At 45.3% G+C, this 18924-nt stretch overlaps 1 protein-coding gene across 1 annotated transcript in view; it reads left to right on the top strand.

Moving 5' to 3' along the window:
- Window positions 1-18924, top strand: part of EPB41L5 (erythrocyte membrane protein band 4.1 like 5) — a gene marked incomplete in the record, with an annotated part of 2576260 nt that overhangs the window by 393312 nt on the left and 2164024 nt on the right. Inside the window, 1 exon segment of the mRNA XM_044060661.1 lies at window positions 15560-15602. Within this exon segment, the coding sequence (XP_043916596.1) occupies window positions 15560-15602 (43 nt within the window).

Genomic DNA, 18924 nt, shown 5'->3' with positions numbered 1-18924 from the left:
TTTGCCTTTTCTTCCATTTTCTTCATTACCTGCTGGGCAGGTTCCCCAAATAGACTGGCCTTATCCATAGGAGCATCTAATAGCTTTGCTTTAACATGATCCGGTAAGACCTGTTCTTTCAACCATGCATGCCTTCTTATCACTGTGCCAGTCATGGCTGATCTAAATGAAGCCTCCAGTGCATCATAGCCACATTTTAAGGAATGGTTACTAACCTGTTGGATGTTATTCACCATTTCTAATACATATTTCTTATCTAAAGATTTATCAGAGGACAGTTTTTAGTTAACTGATCAAGCATAAACTCTTGGTATTGGATCATGTGAAACTGACAGTTTAAAGCTCTAGCTGAGAGAGTAGCAGAGGTGTAAACCTTTTCCCCCATCTCTCTAAGGATCTGGATTCCCTTTCAGAGGGAATAGGGTTTTTTGCTGTGGTCGAGGCTACTGCCTTAGGCCCCTGGGATATAGTTTCGGGGTCTGCAAGTGGGGCCTTGTATAGGTGGTGATGAGTGTCTGGCACCCTGTAAAATCTATCTGGTTTGGCAGGGGCTGGAGGTAAAGAATCAGGTGCAGTGCAGACATCATTAAATGCATCGTCCACAACAGGCAGAACAGGAGGTATAGCTAAGGGCCTATGTTGTGGCAAGTGCAGAAAAGTCCTAAGCCTTTTTCTTGAGTCTGAGAAATCTTGTCCCTGCCATTGGAATTGTTCTCTCATGGCATGTAAGGTTTCCCAAAGGAAAATTCCTCTGGTGGAGAGGCAGCTGGAATGGATTCTTCAGCATCGGAATCTTCATAAGTGGAAAAAGGAGCCTCTGGCTGGTCTGTAATGTCTGAGTCATCCGCAGAATCATCAGAGGACACTGGCTCGGGGGGCTCTGCTCTAGGTCTCTTTTCTGGGGCTGAGAGGCCCTGTCTGGGTGAGATTGGGATCCCCTAATTAAGGATATTAAATCTTCTGCCAGAGTAAGCATTTGTAAACTAGAAGTGGGCCTGTGCGAGGGGGGTTTAACAGGCACTGATTTAGCAGATTTGGCTGCTTTAGCCCTGGCAAAGGCCTTAATAGACATGGCTGCAGGAGGCCTAGCAGCACCACGTGCTGGGGTAGAGACATCCAAAGGGATGGTGTCTGATAAATCACTAGGAACCACAGTTGTAGGCAAAATTTCTGAGGCCGATTCAGGTAAGGTAGCAGGAGCCTCAGTAGTAGTCATGGATTCGGCTGAAATTTGACCAGTTTTCTCGGTTCGGCGAAACCGAGACACTGCGCTTGCTTAACCGTGGTTTCGTCGAAACCGGACCGCGAGTGTCGGTCTTTTCTTTGCGTTTTAACAATTTGGGTAGTCTGAGGATCCGGCGGCATAATGTATGCAAAATCTGAGCGAAAAACTGTTCAGCAAACTCCGACCGGCCTAAGCGTTCGTCGGTTGAAGGAAGCACAGGCCGAACAGGCTGCTACGTGGTCTGGGCCAAAGCAAGGCAAACAGTAAGAGTGGAAATCTTTGAGGTATTTGTTTCCCACAAGTTAAACAGTTATTGACTTTTTCTGACATCGGCTGAGGCAAGAAAGAGTCCCAACGGGTACTTAGCTTTTAGAAGTCTTGATAGTATTCGGTAGTAGTAATCTCTGGATCTGACCGACCGGCACTTGTGAACAGCTTCTGCTTGGCGCCACGCAAGAAAGACTGAGGAAAATGGCGTCGGCTGATGCCTTTATACCCGAAGACCAGCAGAGATGACGTCGGGTGAAGTGCGACATCAGCCGAAGCCGGACCCAGACTTTGGAATCCGGCCGACCGAAGGGCTGCCTGACGACAGGACAACCCATTTGTTATGACTGCAGATGCATCCATGAAGGACATCTGGCAACCTTCACCAGGCTGACTGCAAGGAAAATCTTGCAGGCTCTGGATTCATGGCATCTTGCATCCTGCTAATCCCATGTGCAAAGCTGCATATGAGGAAACTTCAATGGTACCTAAAAAAAACTTATGGTCTCCACACAGCAACAGTTTGGAAGCAATCATACCACTGATGTCCTTCATGGATGCATCTGCAGTCATAACAACTGGGTTGTCCTGTCGTCAGGCAGCCCTTCAGTCGGCCGGATTCCAAAGTCCGGGTCCGGCTTCGGCTGATGTCGCACTTCACCCGACGTCATCTCTGTTGGTCTTCGGGTATAAAGGCATCAGCCGACGCCATTTTCCCCAGTCTTTCTTGCCGCGTGGCGCCCGAAGCAGAAGCTGTTCGCAAGTGCCGGTCGGTCGGATCCAGAGATTACTTCTACCGAATACTACTTCAAGACTTCTAAAGCTAAGTACCCGCTGGGGACTCCTTCTTGCCTCAGCCGATGTCAGAAAAAGTTAATAATTGTTTAACCTGTGGGAAACAAATACCTCATAAAGATTTCCACTCTTATTGTCTGCCTTGTTTAGGCCCAGCCCACGACGTAGCAGCCTGTTCGCCTGTGCTTTCAACCGACGAACGCTTAGGCGTCGGTCGGAGTTTGCTGAACAGTTTTTCGGTTCTGATTTTGCGTACATTATGCTGTCGGATCCTCCGACTACCCAATCTGCCAAAAAACGCAAAGATAAAGACCGACACCGCGGTCCGCGGTTTCGGCCGAAACCATGGTTAAGCAAACATGAGTGTCCCGGTTTCGGCCGAAACCGAGAAAACTGATCAAAGTACAGCTGAATCTATCTCTACAACTGTGGCCCCTGCTACCACTCTTGAATCGGCCTCAGAAATTTTATCCACTACGGTGGTTGCCACTGACTTATCAGACACCATTCCCTTGGATGTCTCTACCCCAGCACGTGGTGCTGCTAGGCCTCCAGCAGCCATGTCCATTAAGGCCTTCGCCAGGGCTAAAGCAGCCAAGACTACTAAAACAGTGCCTGTTAAACCCCCTACAACCAGGCCCTCCTCTAGTTCTCAAATGCTTACTCTGGCAGAAGATTTAATTTCATTAATTAGAGGATCTCAATCTCACCCAGACAGGGCCTCTCAGCCCCCAGAGAAGAGACCTAGGGCAGAGCCCCCTGAGCCAGTGTCATCTGATGATTCTGCCGATGAATCAGACATAACTGACCAGCCAGAGGCTCCTTTCTCCAATTTTGAAGACTCTGATGCTGAAGAATCCATTCCAGCTGCTTCCCCACCAGAAGAATTCTCCTTTGGGGAAACCTTACATGCCATGCGAGAGCAGTTCCAATGGCAGCAACAGGATTTTTCAGACTCCAGAAAAAGACTTAGGACCTTTCTGCACCTTCCACAGCACAGGCCCTTAGCTATACCTCCTGTTCTCTCTGTGGTGGATGATGCTTTCAATGATGTCTGCTCCGCACCAGATTCTTTACCTCCAGCCCCTGCCAAACCAGACAGATTTTACAGGGTGCCAGACACTCATCACCACCTTTACAAGGCCCCACTTGCAGACCCGAAACTATATCCCAGGGTCCCAAGGCAGTAGCGACCATAGCTAAAACCCTATTCCTTCTGAAAGGGAAGCAAGGTCATTAGACAGATGGGGCAAAAGGTCTACACTTCAGCTACTCTCTCAGCTAGAGCTTTAAACTGTCAGTTTCACATGATACAATACCAAGAGTTTATGCTTGATCAGTTAACTAAAAAGCTAACCACTGATGAGTCTCTTGATAAGAAATATGTATTAGAAATGGTAAATAACATACAACAGGTTAGTAACCATTCCTTAAAATGTGGCTATGATGCACTGGAGGCTTCATTTAGATCAGCCATGACTGGCACAGTGATAAGAAGGCATGCATGGCTAAAGGAGCAAGCTTTACCGGATCATGTTAAAGCAAAGTTGCTAGATGCTCCTATGGATAAGACAAGTTTGTTTGGTACACCTGCCCAGCAGGTTATGAAGAAAATGGAAGAAAAGGCAAAATCTGTTCAAACGGTTAAAGATTTCTTGCAGGTTCAACCCCCAAGGTTTAGCAGGAACTGGCCTGCCAAAAATTGGTCCTTTCCTGACTCCACAAGATCTCAAAGGGGCAGGAATAGACGTTCCAGAGGCAGAAACCAATCCAGAGGAGGTGCCTACAGAGGACGACAGTGGCAAGGTAACAACAGAGGCACAGACACAACCACTGCCACTACATCTACACAACCACAGTGACTTAACCCTAAATCCGCCTACCAGGGAACAAATAGCAGCGCCTCTAGGCGGAAAGTTAACCTTATTTTCAAAGAACTGGCACTATATAACAAAAGACAAGTGGATTTTACAAACCATAGATCAAGGTTACCGGTTCCACTTCCACACTTTACCAGTCAAAAGAGGAATGCCAAATCTACCTCCAAATCAAAAAACAGAGGCTCTACAACAGATAATGCAGTTAGCAAACATGAGAGCTGTGGAAAGAGTGCCAACAGCAGAGCAAGGAAAGGGGTTCTACTCCAGACTATTCCTAGTTCCAAGAAAGGAAAAAGTTGGAGACCAATTCTCGACCTGTCCACCTTAAATACATACATCATTGTCCCAAAATTCAAAATGCTGACCCTACAGCAACTTCTTCCCATGCTGGGCAAGGAGTGTTGGCTGGTAACTCTAGATCTCAAGGAGGCATACCTGCACGCCCCATTCGACCAATCTGCAGAAGATACCTCAGATTTCTTGCAGGATCAGAGCACTATCAATTCTCAGCATTGCCCTTTGGCTTATCTACTGCGCCCAGAGTATTCACAAAATGCCTGGCATCAGTAATCGCCCATTGCAGACTACAGGGAATTCAAATTTACCCATACCTGGACGACTGCCTGCTACAAGGGGACAACAAAAGCAAGCTGACAACAGATTTACAAAGGGTCATTTACTTGCTACAAGCACTGGGATACACAGTCAATTTACAAAAGTCAAGGCTGATACCATCCCAAACAAGGACATTCTTGGGCGGAATTGGACACAGTAAAACAAATGGCATTCCTAACTACAGAAAAACAAAAAGAACTCCCTCTCTACTTCTTGGCACTAACAAAACTGAACAAGTTAACAGCAAGAAAAGTACTGCAGGCCTTGGGCTTCATGGCATCATGCATAATCTTGGTCCCACTTGCCAGACTACATATGAGAAAACTACAGTGGTACCTAAAGAATTTATGGTCCCAACACAGACACAGCCTAGAAACAGAAATCCCACTAATTCCATGCTTAAAACAGGAGTTCCTATGGTGGGCTCAGGCATGCCAGTCAAACCCAGGGCTACCCTTTCGCAGATGTCAAGCAAGCCAGACCATCACAACAGACGCTTCAGACCTAGGATGGGGCCCACATGCTGGACAAATGCGTGCAAGGATTGTGGACACAGGATCAACTTCACCTGCACATCAACCTAAAAGAAATGCTGGCAGTAAAACTGGCAATCCAAAAGTTCAGACCATTTCTCAAAGAGGGCCAGTTGATGATAAGGACAGACAACACCACAGTCATGTGGTACATCAACAAACAGGGAGGCACTCATTCATACCCCCTATGCAGAATGACTTTGGAGCTGTGGACCCTGGCACTCAGCTACAACATCCAGTTACAGGCAATATTTGTACCGGGAAAAGAAAATACTCTAGCAGACATATTAAGCAGAACCACATCGGATGCCCACGAATGGAAGCTGCACCCGGACATCTTCAGGACCATCTCAAAGAAATGGGGAATGCCTCAGATAGATCTATTCGCATCACCTCTCAATCACCAGCTCAAAAAATTCTGCACAAGGACATATTCCACCCACTAGCATGGAAAGTGGATTCGCTCTCCTTCAGCTGGAAAGGCCTAACAGCATATGCATTCCCACCTTTTCCCTTGATACACAAAGTATTACTAAAAATCAAGGAAGAACGTCCAAGGATAATCCTGATAGCTCCAAACTGGCCAAGACAACACTGGTACCCACTGCTGAGGAGCATGTCTCGGGACAATATGTGGCCAATACCCCTGATGCCTTTGATGTTAACTCAGAACAACTACAGCATCATACATCCAAACCTAAAAACGTTGCAACTGACTGCATGGAACATCACATAGCAGCAGCTAATCCAGAACTTTCCCAAAGAGTTAAAGACATTATTCTTGAAGCACGCAGACCTTCAACAAGAAGGAACTATGCTGGAAAATGGAAAAGGTTTGTCATTTGGAGTACTGAAAGAGGAAAAGATGTGTCAAACATAGATATGCCTAACATTCTGGAGTATCTGGCCGAACTTCTTCATTCAGGCCTGTCCTACTCCTCCATCAAGATACATGCATCAGCTATTTCAGCAGAATACAGCTTTGAACCACCTGTTTTTTCACACCCTTTGCTCAGGCAGTTCCTCAGAGGAATCAAGAATGTAAAACCTCCAAGGAAACCACCATTACCAGCTTGGGACTTAAACTTTGTGCTAGAAAAGTTGACACTATCACCCTTTGAACCAGCAGCAACAGCAGACCTACAACACCTGTCATGGAAAACTGCTTTCCTACTGGCAATTACTTCAGCAAGGAGGGTTTCAGAACTACAGGGCTTAATGGCAGTGCAACCCTACCTAATCTTCCACCAAGATAGTGTCCATGAGGACTAATCCTACATTTATGCCTAAGGTAGTATCCAGAGTGTCTTTAAACCAGGCAATCCACCTACCTACCTTCTTTCCCAACCCACAAAACAGAGGGGAAAGAATACTGCATACCTTGGATGTACATAGACAGCTACGCTACTACTTGGACAGAACAAAAAGTAGCAGAAAGACTGACCAACTTTTTGTAGCCTATGCAACAGGAAGGGAAGGAAAAGCTATTTCCAAACAGACAATCTCCAAATGGATAGGAAATTGCATACGATTCTGTTACTCCTTCCATGGAAAACCAATTCCACAGAACATAAGACCTCATTCTACAAGGGCAACAGCCACTACCACAGCCTTCTTACGAGGAGTGGCAACCAAAGACATTATTGAGGCGGCTACTTGGACCTCCGTGCATACATTTGCCAAGCATTATAATTTGCCTCTTTATTCCAGATCCCGAGCAGGGTTTGCCACTGCTGTACTGCAAGGGATCCTAAACACACCATAATCTAGTTTTATCCTCCTCCCTAGTTGGCTATGGTATTCTACCAGTTGTTATGACTGCAGATGCATCCATGAAGGACATAGTACAGTTTTGTACCTACCATAAATGTAGATGTCCGAACTGGATAGCATCTGCAGTCAGGATTACCCTCCTCCTTCCCTCTGTGGTACTCCTAGGGTGTTTACCCTCCTAATAGCTAGCTGGGGGGGAGTCTTTTATGGTGTATTTGTTTGTATATATGTACATACATGCTTATTTTTGTGTTTACCTCTACCTTTTTGGAAACATTGGCATCTATCCAAATTTTAGCCTCCAAGAGGGCTACTGGCATCTGGGGCAAGAAACACTGAGGAAAATGGCGTCGGCTGATGCCTTTATACCCGAAGACCAACAGAGATGACGTCGGGTGAAGTGCGACATCAGCCAAAGCCGGACCCGGACTTTGGAATCCGGCCGACTGAAGGGCTGCCTGACGACAGGACAACCCAGTTGTTATGACTGCAGATGCTATCCAGTTCGGACATCTACATTTATGGTAGGTACAAAACTGTACTATTCCATGTCTTCAAAAGGAATTTCTGTGGTGGGCTCAAGCATGCCAAAGAAACATAGGTCTCCCAGTCTGCAAGCCTCAAGGAAATCAAGTAATCACAACAGACACCTCAGACTACGCCTGGGGGGCGCACATGACAGATCGGTGCATTCAGGACAAATGGTCACAAAAAGAAAAGCACCTACAGATCAATCAAAAGGAAATGCTAGCAGTAATAAATGCTATTATGGCTTTCAAAGACCTACTGCATCCAGGCCAGCTATTGATAAGAGCAGACAACACCACAGTGATGTGGTACATAAACAGGGAGGAACTCATTCATATCCCCTGTGCAGACTAGCCATGTCCCTTTGGAACACGGCTCTGGAATTGCAAATCCAACTTCAAGCACAATTCCTGCCAGGGAAGGAAAACACACTGGCAGACAACCTGAGCAGAAATATGACAGATCCACATGAATGGAAGTTGCATCCTCAAGTTTTTACAATGATTCAAGCATGGGGAAGGCCAGACATGGATCTCTTTGCCACCCACAGAAATTACCAATTGACAAAATTCTGCTCAAGGACCTTTCATCCACAGGCCTGGAAAGTGGACGTACTCTCTTTCAGTTGGACAACAATGACGGTTTATGCCCTTCCACCTCTTCCACTGCTGGCCAAAGTTCTATTAAAAGCCATAGCAGACAGACCAAAGATGATTCTCATTGCTCCAGACTGGCCAAGACAACACTGGTACCCACTCCTGAGGAGCCTGACGCATTCCCCACCGTGGATCCTGCCTCTAATGCCTCTTCTACTGACTCAGCACAACTTCAAAACTCTTCACAGTCAGCTGAAAACGCTCAATCTAGCCGCATGGAGGATTCCTTAAATTCACAGCAGACCCTACTCTCCAAGGAGGTGCAGGATGTCATTTTGGAGGCCAGAAGGCCTTCTACTAGAAAAGCCTACGCCGCAAAATGGAAACGGTTTTGTGTCTGGAATCAGAAAAAGGGTCAGAATACTGAATTTACCTCAAATACTACAGTACCTAGCCAAGCTGCTAAGCAGTGGACTTTCATTCTCCTCCATCAAAATCCATGCCTGAGCCATTTCTGCAGAGTACAACACTGATCCTCCTTTATTCTCTCACCCTCTCAAGACAGTTCCTCAGAGGGGCTAAGAATATAAAACCCCCAAGGAAGCAACCAGTACCTGCTTGGGACCTCAATTTCATTCTAGAAAAACTAACCCTGCCTCCTTTTGAGCCAGCTGCTTCAACAGATCTGCAATATTTGTCATGGAAAACAGCCTCTCTTCTAGCTATCACCTCAGCACGCAGAGTTTCGGAACTACAAGCCCTCATGGCTGTGCAGCCTTTCATCATTTTCCATCAGGACAAAGTTTCCTTATGAACCAATCCTTCATTTATGCCAAAGGTGGTATCCAGGGTAGCCTTGAATCAGGCTATCCACTTACCTACCTTTTACCCTAATCCACAAAACAAAGGGGAGAGGCTACTACATTCCTTGGACATTCACAGACAGCTCCGTTATTATTTGGACAGAACAAAGCCTTTCAGAAAATCAGAGCAACTCTGTGTCCTATGCTACAGGTGCTCAAGGGAAGCCTATTTCCAAACAGACAATCTCAAAATGGATAGCCCACTGCATACGCCTTTGTTACTGTCTTCATGGTAAAATTGTACCTACAGGCATCGGATCTCACTCCACAAGGGCCACAGCTACCTCTACAGCTTTCCTCAGGGGGGTTCCTACCAAAGATATTTTGGAAGCAGCCACTTGGAGTTCTGTGCATACTTTCTCCAAGCACTATCACCTACCATTATACTCCAAAACTAGAGCGGGCTTTGCCACTGCAGTCTTGCAGGGCATCCTGGCTCCACCTAGTTCCACTTAGTGCCTACCACCCCTTTATTAGCTTTGGGATTCTACCCATCTGTTATGACTGCAGCTGTATGCACGATGAACATAGTACAGTTTTGTACCTACCATAAATGTAGATGTTCGAGTGCTAATACAGTTGCAGTCCAGGTTTCCCTCCCTCCTTCCCCTCTTGGGACGGGCCTTATGGCTAACACCTCCTCATACAACCTCATTGGGGTATTCTTTTATGGTGTATTTGCTCGCAACTGCTGTTTTTTGATTATATTGCATTTGCTTTATTACATACATTTATATTTTGCCTTCCTTCTGGGGGCACCTGACATCTGGGGCAAGAAACACTGAAGAAAATGGCGTTGGCTGGTTCTTTTATACCCCTGTCGCACTGACGTCAGGGAAGAAGCGACGACAACCGACGCCGGAAATAGACTTTGGAATTCGGCCGACCGAGGACCCGCTTGACGGCAGGAAAACCCATCTGTTACGACTGCAGCTGTATTAGCACTCGAACATCTACATTTATGGTAGGTACAAAACTGTACTTTTTGAAGAGTGGATTACAACAGAAGTAAGAGTGATTGTGGCATTTTTTCTTTAGTGTATCCTATATATTAGTGTTGATGCTGCATCAGTAAAATATATTGTGAAAAGTTGGAAAATTGGTGCATGTGCCTTTGTGCTTGTGCATTAATTGGATTATAAAGTTGGAAAATTATCGAAGACAACCTTGAACTGAGAAAAATAATTGATTCCCTTGTTTTTATATGCAACAGAAATATAATTTGAAATCTACACTGAAAAATTATCTTATTAGGAAATGTAAAACTACAAATTCCATGTTACTCAAGCACGCAGCTTTTGTAATGCCTGCAGATACTTAAACACCAGTAAAGGCAGATGCTTAAACAATATTAAAGCTGTTTGTATTACAGCCCTTAATAGAGCCCTCAGATGATGATTGACCTATTTCTGAAAGAGTAGTTTATTTAGCATCTTGCTCTGATAGTGTGCAAAGGAGTACATTCAAACAGCAGTTGCAAGACCTACTAGATAAAGCAGAACAGCATGAGTTGGTATTTATAATGGGGGACCTGAACACTCTTATTGGGACAGATGGAACAGGATACGAGGACTGCCTGGACCCATATTGATGGGTAACAGGAATAAAGGAGAAGCAATTCTAGACTTCTGTCTGGTTCAAAACAACATGTGAAGATTACAGTGTGGATATGTAGCTGAGCCAGGTATGGAAATAAGGTACCCCCAGGCTGCATCCTAAATGAACTCTGTCAGGAATGTGAAGCACCATTAAACAATATTCACCAAAGCCCGAGTACTGTCTTCGTCCCAGCCGATTTGGAGAACAGCCACTGTCATCCCTTTGCAAAAGGAGTGTCCACCGATCCAGGAAATTATAGACCCATCAGCCTAACTAGCCTGATCTGCAAGGCCATGGAATAGATTGTCATGGACCTCATTAACAAGGACATTGGCAACCTCCAAACACTCAATCCCACACAGTTTGGTTTCGTGAAAGGGAGGTCATGCCTGTTAAACTTGGTTAACTTCTTTAAGACGGTCACCAAAGCCATGGCGAGGGGAAGACTGTGTGCATACCACCTATCTTGACCTGGCCAAAGCCTTCAATACTATTCCCCACAAGGGTATAATAAACTCTCTTAACTAGGCATCAATCCGTATATTACCAGATGGGTAGCAAACTGGCTCACTGATAGAACCCACCTAATCAGAATAGGGGAAGCTTCTCAGGCAGTTGACCCATAAAGAGTGGTGTACCCCAGGGATTGGTCTTTGCCTCTGTTTGGGATATACTTTTCTGAGGCGCAGCCAAAACCAGTGGGATATGGCTGACCAAGGTTGCAGATGACTGCAAGCTGGGTGTAGTTATCAGTTTCTCTAGTGTTGTGGATACCCTCCAAGAGGGTCTCACCCAAACAAATGACTGGTGCCAGAAATACGGCCTCATACTGAATGACAGAAAATGCATCATCATCCCCTTTGGGGAGTGACTTCCCCACAAATTATCAAAGTTCTAAGTGCGCAATTAGCTGTGAGGGACTTGCGCACCCAGGTTGATAGCAAACTGACTTTTGACCACCATGTTGCCACTGTTGTACGGAAGCCTTTCTACGTCGCCCACCTCATTAATAAGGGTATCTCATCCAGAGACTAGGTCATAACATCCCTGTATTCGTCCCTTATAAGACCCATTATTGAGTACAGTGTCCATTTCTGCATGTACTTCACAAAGCACATGCTGCAACTGGAGAGACCACAGAGGTTCCTTGCCAGGAGAATCCAGGGCCTCAAATAGATATGTTAAAAGCCCTGTCCCTATACTCAGGGTCATACAGACTCCTTAGAGGTATGACCTCTGTCTAGCATACAGAGCAAACTCAGACCCTGCCTTGATGGGATTGCTGCATATCTGTAAGTAAAGCTCCATTTGAGTAATCAGCATGAGCGACCACAGCTTGGTCTGTGACATCAGTAGGACTTGGTGGGACAGATTTGTGTCCCATAGACTCCCTCTCCACGAGTACCTCATTAGCCCTTTTTAAGCACAACTTGGATAACTGGATGGAGAACAGAAAATGCACCCCTGGGATTCCATCTGTCTCTCTGCTGGACAAGGTCATCGGGTGCTGACTTGTCAGAACATGGGCTAAATTCTTGGATAGGCTTGTAAGGGCCTCAGGGCCAATAGCAGAGTAACTTCCTATGATCCTGTAAAGTAGGCTAGTGGTGGAATGCAGATGTCCAGGAAGCTATCAAAACAAAGGAGTGCACGACAAGGTTGGAATAAGAAAATGACTTAACAAATGGCACAAGGAAACACCATCAGGTTGCAAGGCAAAGACAAAGCAAAAGATGGCCATTGGACACCATTCATATGGGATGCCAGCAACAACCTGCTCTCCAGTCCACAGGGCATCAGAAGCAGATGGAAGGATTAATTCTAGCAGCTTCTGAATGAAGAAAACCCCACAGCACTTTACTGCCCCATAGGCAGCTTATGATGAAGAAGTGGAGCCCATCTTAAGAGAAGTAAGAACAGCACTAAAGAAAATTAAGTCGGGGAAAATATTTGACTCAGATTAGGTCACTACAGATATGAAGATGGGTGAGTTTGGGAGAAGTCGCTGCTCAAGATACTTATAGTATGGACAGAGAAGCAAGTTTGCATTGAAGTGAATGTGTATTCTAGTGTAAGCGTAGAAGAACAAATGGGATATTCGCAGCTATGGGCAGTGCAGAGGTATCGGACTTCTATCGCACTGCATGAAAGTTCTGAAGAGGGTGAATGATAAATGAATATGTAGAGTAATGTAAATTGAGATTCAGATCAGGATGCAGCAGAACATATTTTCAGTGAGACAGGTTGTGGAGATGAAGCTGGAAATGAAAGATTCCAACTGTGTATTCCTAGATTGGAGAAACCTTATGACAAAGTCCCATGACAGATAATTTGGTCAGTCCTGACATGGTTTCAAGTCCTGGAAACATTGGTAGAATTGGTGTAGGCTGTGTACAAGGATCCTGTAAGGTAAGTGTTTGGACTTAGAGGTGTTCCCAGTGGGATTGGATATGTATCCAGGTTCATCTCTGAGCTCACTGCTGTTCATACTGGTATTAACAGTAGGTTGGTTGGGACAGTTTAACAAAGCTGCTGTACATAGGTGTGACATTTGAACAGGAACTTTATCAAATAATAAAGGAATAGAATGGAAAACTGAAGGCACATAAGATGAATGACAGCTCTCATGGCTGTAAATGGGGGAAATCAGAAAAAACTGAAATTGAGATGGAAGAGAGACTAGTGGAACAGATTAGTTCAAGTATCTGGGAAGGTTGCTAGAGGTGGGTGAAAATAAATTTGAATGAGGTAGTCAAAGCAAGAATCAGAAGTTCTGCAGCCAACTAACATAGTTTGTCACGAGTATTATGTAACAGAAGAATGCCAAAGAAGCTGAAAAGTTAAATTGTACAAGCTAGTGCTTTGAACAGTACTTCTGTATGTTATCGAAGCTTAGGCAATGAAGGCAAAGTGATTGAGGAAGCTAGAGGTGATGAAGATGAAGTGCCATAGAGGAAGAAGGCAAGTGGAATCAAGGATGTCCTGCAGAGTGGTGGATGGCACTGCGTGAGAGAAGACCCACGACAGTCAGGCCACGACTGTCAGAGAAGGTAGGAGAATAGCACGGAGATGAGAGAGACTGTGACATTTGATGCTACACTCCGACCCCGTGTAGAAAATGGGGGAAAAGGGGGTTGATGATTATGTCCTGTGATGTATCTTGTAAGACTAACAGACAGCTGAATGTATGCTTTTTAGAGCATGTTAGTGTTAAAAGCAAAAAATGATAGCAATGCTTTATGTAAACACTCTGCTATTACTGTATAAAGAATTGTTTGGGTAAATTAGGCAGAGCGTTAATGAAGTTCCAGTCTTAAATGAACATTTGGATATTTAATGTTTGAAGTCAAAAGCTATTATATGGAAATTTTAACCTGATTTAAGAAAGATTATAGAAATGGTCTAATTATATCTAATAGTTGTTCAATTGAAGCGGTACAGTTCTGATTAAGTCTGTATGATTAAGGCTCTAAACTGCATCTGAAGTGTTATTTTGGAGACGTGCAGTCTGGAGTGAATCCATTCTAGTGTTTTTTGTTCTATTTTATACCCCAACACAAAATTTCTCCTGTTTCTTGTTGCATTTGTAAAGGGAAGAAAAAAATTTAGGACATGTTTTATAAGTTGTAGTACAATAAAAATTTGGTTAGCAGTTTACAGATAGTCAAAACGTGTCAGTGAAATCTACTTACAGGTATTCAAAGACTGCATTTCACGGTTTTGCTATTTCATTCTAATTTAAAAGAAAGTAAGTGTCTAAAGAGAAAGGAGGTATTCATTTTTATCATAGTTTAGAAATGCAGTGCATAGTGGAAACCAGAAGCTTCAGCTGAAAAACAAAACTTATGTTCCCATCATGCCAATTTGATGTAGAGTAAATTTTGAAGTATGACCAGTCACTACAGGAGGCTTTAATATTCTGCTCAACAATACTGGTGTCGAAATACTATGCCACAACACAAAAAGCACCACGATATAGCCAATAAAAGGATAGGAATGTAATAATGTATAAGTGATTAATTAATTAATTGTTTAATTAGTGAAGTGACTGTTGTATATAAAAAAGGTTCTTGCATTTGTATTTTACTCCTTAAAGGCTGTTTAAAGCCAAGGCACTAGAGGGGAAAATCTGCAATAAAACCTTTTATTGGCTATATGTTGGTGCTTTTTGTGTTGTGGCTTTAATATTCTTCAGCAGATCATATGTTCCAGGGAGTTAGAGCGATAAAATCCTGACTCTGGCCCAGTCGACCTGAGTTTGATTAGCAGCTTGGGTGATTAACGGTGCACCAGGGAGGGATGAACGTGTCACGGGTGGGAGGGAATTAGTCGATGAGGCTCCCTTAGGGGAGACATGGTCTAAAGAGGGGGAAGTTGCCCTTGAATGTAATTGGTGGGCATGGGTAGCAGAGAGTAGGTAGGGCATATATATAGACCCCCCCCCCGATGGTTGCAAAGGCAGCTGAGACCCCCAGGTGTCCTTAGGATCCACAACTGACACAAGCAGTACCAAATTAAGTCAAGGGAGGTAGGAGATAAGCTGATAGACCAAACGTGGATGCTGGGCACTGGGGGCCAGTTTGGTTATATGATGTCCCAAGAGGGACTAAAAAATAGTGTGTATATGTTTTCAGTTTGTCACAGATATCCTTAAAAATCGAAATGATAGAGTATAGTCCTATTATTTTTGGTTAAGCCAAATTATTTGTTAATCCAACAGATGACTTGTAGAGCGACTTCAGCCTTCCTGACTACTCGTTTTTCATACTGATCATTTGAAGCTTATTGGCATTATGTATAATTATTCATGTAAAAATGACTAATGCTTAATATTGTTTTGTCATGACTGTTTCTAAAAACGAATAATCATTTTTCTGGTTTTCAGCACTGGTTGGATAATACAAAGAGCATCAAGAAACAAGTTAAAAGTAAGTTGACTTTTGTTGACTTAATGAAATTAATTTTGTAATTGGTTTAAATGCCATACTTTTTCAATTGTCTGTAGTTTGAGACTACCTCTGTTTTGTGTATTAATTTGAGGTAACTGTTTTGTGTTAACATTATCTATATGTTTGTGTGTGCATTTATGCAGTTACCTTATATGGCAAAACTCTTTGCTTCAATTTGCATTTTAGGGAAACAAACCTTACAAGTCCCTTTGTTAGGTGATGTGTGGGGCATTGCTTTCCATTGCCCATCTTGCTTTGTTATAAATGAATAAATGAACTATGAGGTTACATAGCATTAGGAAAGGCAATGAAACAAGAATTTGCAGGGTCTTATTTTAAGTAGGTTTTACAGAGTTGAAATGATACCATGTCCTGCTGCAAGTGAAAATCTCAAGTTTGTTTCTTAAACTTTTCCTAGTAGCTGCATCTTCAGCCAGGAGAATATTTGATTTGCAAGTTTTGTTTGTTTACCTTCTTTACGTGAAGGTCTTCGGAGATATAATGTCCATGAAAACAAATCCTTTCTTACATAAAGCTGCAGTAGGAAACAATTTAAAGTAGGTCATATAGGTTTTCTTCATTAATCAAACCTAGGTGAATATCTTTTGCACTGTATGGATACTGGCACACATTAGAAAAGGAATCCAGCTGATGTTAAGTTGTCAATCTCGCCTTCATTCTTGCTGGATGGGTTCGGAGCCGATCCTCGGCTCCGACTCGGCACTTGCTTTAGCTCGAGAACTCCTTTTACCAGCTCGAGGCAACCCTATATCCCATGATGCAAGGCGGAACTACCTCAGATCTCGTTTGCCGCTTAGCGAAAGAGGTCTCCTTTGCCAGCTGAGGTAAGTTTTTTCTTGTTAAAGAAGAAAAAGTTCAGTTAGGGGTTTATTTTTTCCCTTTAGTGTTAGATTAGCCTGTACTTAGTTACAGCCCACCCTATTCCCTTCCTTTTAAACTTTTATAAATAGTTTTCAGTTTAAAGTTTTAGTCAGGCCTAGTTCCCAAAGTTATTCCCTTCCTGTGTGTCTGTGTAAGGGATTAATTGGTGTGTTTGTTGGGACTGTTTGTGTTTCCCTTCTAGGATGTCAAAAGAAGGCAAGGTCTCAGGCTTCAAGAAGTGTGACCAGTGCTGTCAGAAAATGTCTCTGACAGACGGTCACACTTCTTGTGTTTATTGCCTGGGGCCTTTGCACCTGTAGGACTCCTGTGCGTTGTGTCATGCTTTTAGCCAGAGAGTCCTGCAGGAAAGGAGGAACAAATTAATCCTCCGAGGTTTACTTAAACCTGAAGGTTCTCCTCCTAAGTCAGGGGCAGGAAAACCTCTTAAGCCACCGAAGGTTCAGGCTACAGTGTCCAAGCCTCCTCCGGTGGCTCCGGCTGGAGTCGATACTTCTTCTGTTAGAGTAGTGGGTTTGGTGCCGACCGGCTCCGATACCCTGACTACTGTGGCCTTGTCGGCTCCGGCTGGAGCCGACACTTTATCCAGCATCGGAGCCGAGATATCCTCGGCTCCATCTGGGGTTCAAGGGACTTCGGCTCCGATGGCTTCGACCCGTAAGAGGTCCCGGTCCCCTTCGATACTAAGTATTCACTCGGCTCCGGGGTCTCCTCTTTTGTCGGAGCGGAGCCATCGGAGCCGATCTTCAAGATCTTCCAGGCTGTCTGACCACGATTTGGAGAGGGTGGTAAGCAGGCTGTTGAAGTCTCAGGCACTGGCCCAAATGCTCCATAGCCCGTCTCAACAGACTTCGGCTATAGCGCCGATTCTTGAGATTCCTCCTCCGACTCCACACCAGAGTTCGGAGCCGGAGCTTCTTGGGACAGCGACTGTTTCGATGCCGGAGCCGATACATCCTTCGGCTCCGTCGTCTTCGGCTCCGATCTCCTCCTTGAGACCTTCCTTGGGGGTCCGGTCATCGGGTTTCCACTGTCGGCTCCGAGGGGCTAGTGGCATCGGACCCTTGTCCGACCCCGCTCTCCCTCTCGGGGCTTCGGCTTTGGTAAGCTCGGCGCCGACATCGGCCTCGGAGCCTTCTCTCCTTGGAGCCAACCATTCCTGTTTTTTCGGAGCGGGTGTGTTCCGGTCTCCCGGGGAGAGGAGCCTTTGAGGTGATGAGGAGTGTCCTGGCCTCTGAGCCTGGTCAACGGTCTATCCCTCTAGCTCCTCCCTCATCAGTGCCTGCAGATGCCTCTTGCCAGCCTCTTGCTCTCAGGCCCAGGGATCCATCGCCCCAGGTTTCCCCACTGGGAATTTCCTCCTCTTCCGAGGTTTCTCCTGATCCTGCAGGGGAACCCCCTCGGAAGAGGACGTGTAAGAGGAAACACACAGACTCTCCTGAGTCTACTACATCTGATACCGACTTAGATGAGTCGGAGGGTTCCCCACAGTCCCCTCTGAGGATGTCTCCTTTTCAGACATCCTTGAGCTCCTCAAACAGAGGGGAATTGGCCTCCATTGACCCCTCCGAGGATGAGTCGGTATACCTGGAGGCTTTGGATCCCGACCCTCCACCTCCTGGGTGTCTCCGCCTTCGACCCACTCATGCAGGTAGTGGCTCGGAAGGCGTGGGCTCCAGATTCTGTGGAACCTGTCCCCAGGAGACCATCCAAGTTCATCACGGCCCCTTCGGATAAACAGTTCCTGTCCAAAGGTGTCTCTGTGGATGCTATGGTGGTGGCGGCCACTAAGAAGGAACTGGCGGATCCTTCTGTTCCTGTCCATCCTCCTAATAAGGATTCTAGGACCATGGACAGGTATGGAAAGCGGATGTTTTCTTCAGCGACCTTTGCTATGCGTTCGCTGAATTACCTTTGTCACTTCACCAGGCTTCAACGAGATATTCTCAAGGAACTGGGAGAAGTTGTCCAGGATCCTTCTGCTGCTGGGGCTCAGGAAAAGATGGCCTCACAGTTTGCTATCCTGAATTCCATATCTAACTCCTCCATGCGGCTCATATCTTATGCGGCCGATGGAGCGAGCAGGGCCGCAGGCACAGGGGTTGCTCTTAGACGCCAAGCCTGGATGCGGCTGTGTAATTTTGTGGACCCCTTTAAGGCGTCCTTCCCCAAGACCGCCCTTGACGGTTCGGCTTTGTTCGGACCTCAGGTGAAGGATACTTTGACCAGATGTGAGCAGGACGGTAAAACTCTTTCTGCCGTTGGAGTCCAGTTTTCCACTCCTTCTAGACCATACCCCAAGGGTCAGAAGGGGGGGAAGATGTGGTTCCGTAAAGCCCAAGGAGCTACACCGGACACACGTGGTCAGTTTACCCCCAGAGGCAGAGGGGGTAACAATAAT

This window comes from Protopterus annectens, chromosome 2.part0 (genome assembly GCF_019279795.1).
Source record: "Protopterus annectens isolate FY-2018-M chromosome 2.part0, PAN1.0, whole genome shotgun sequence".
In the NCBI taxonomy this organism is placed as follows: Eukaryota; Metazoa; Chordata; order Ceratodontiformes; family Protopteridae; genus Protopterus; species Protopterus annectens.
The sequence above is the reverse complement of the archived record's forward strand: the minus strand, read 5'-3'. Positions and strand labels throughout refer to the sequence as shown.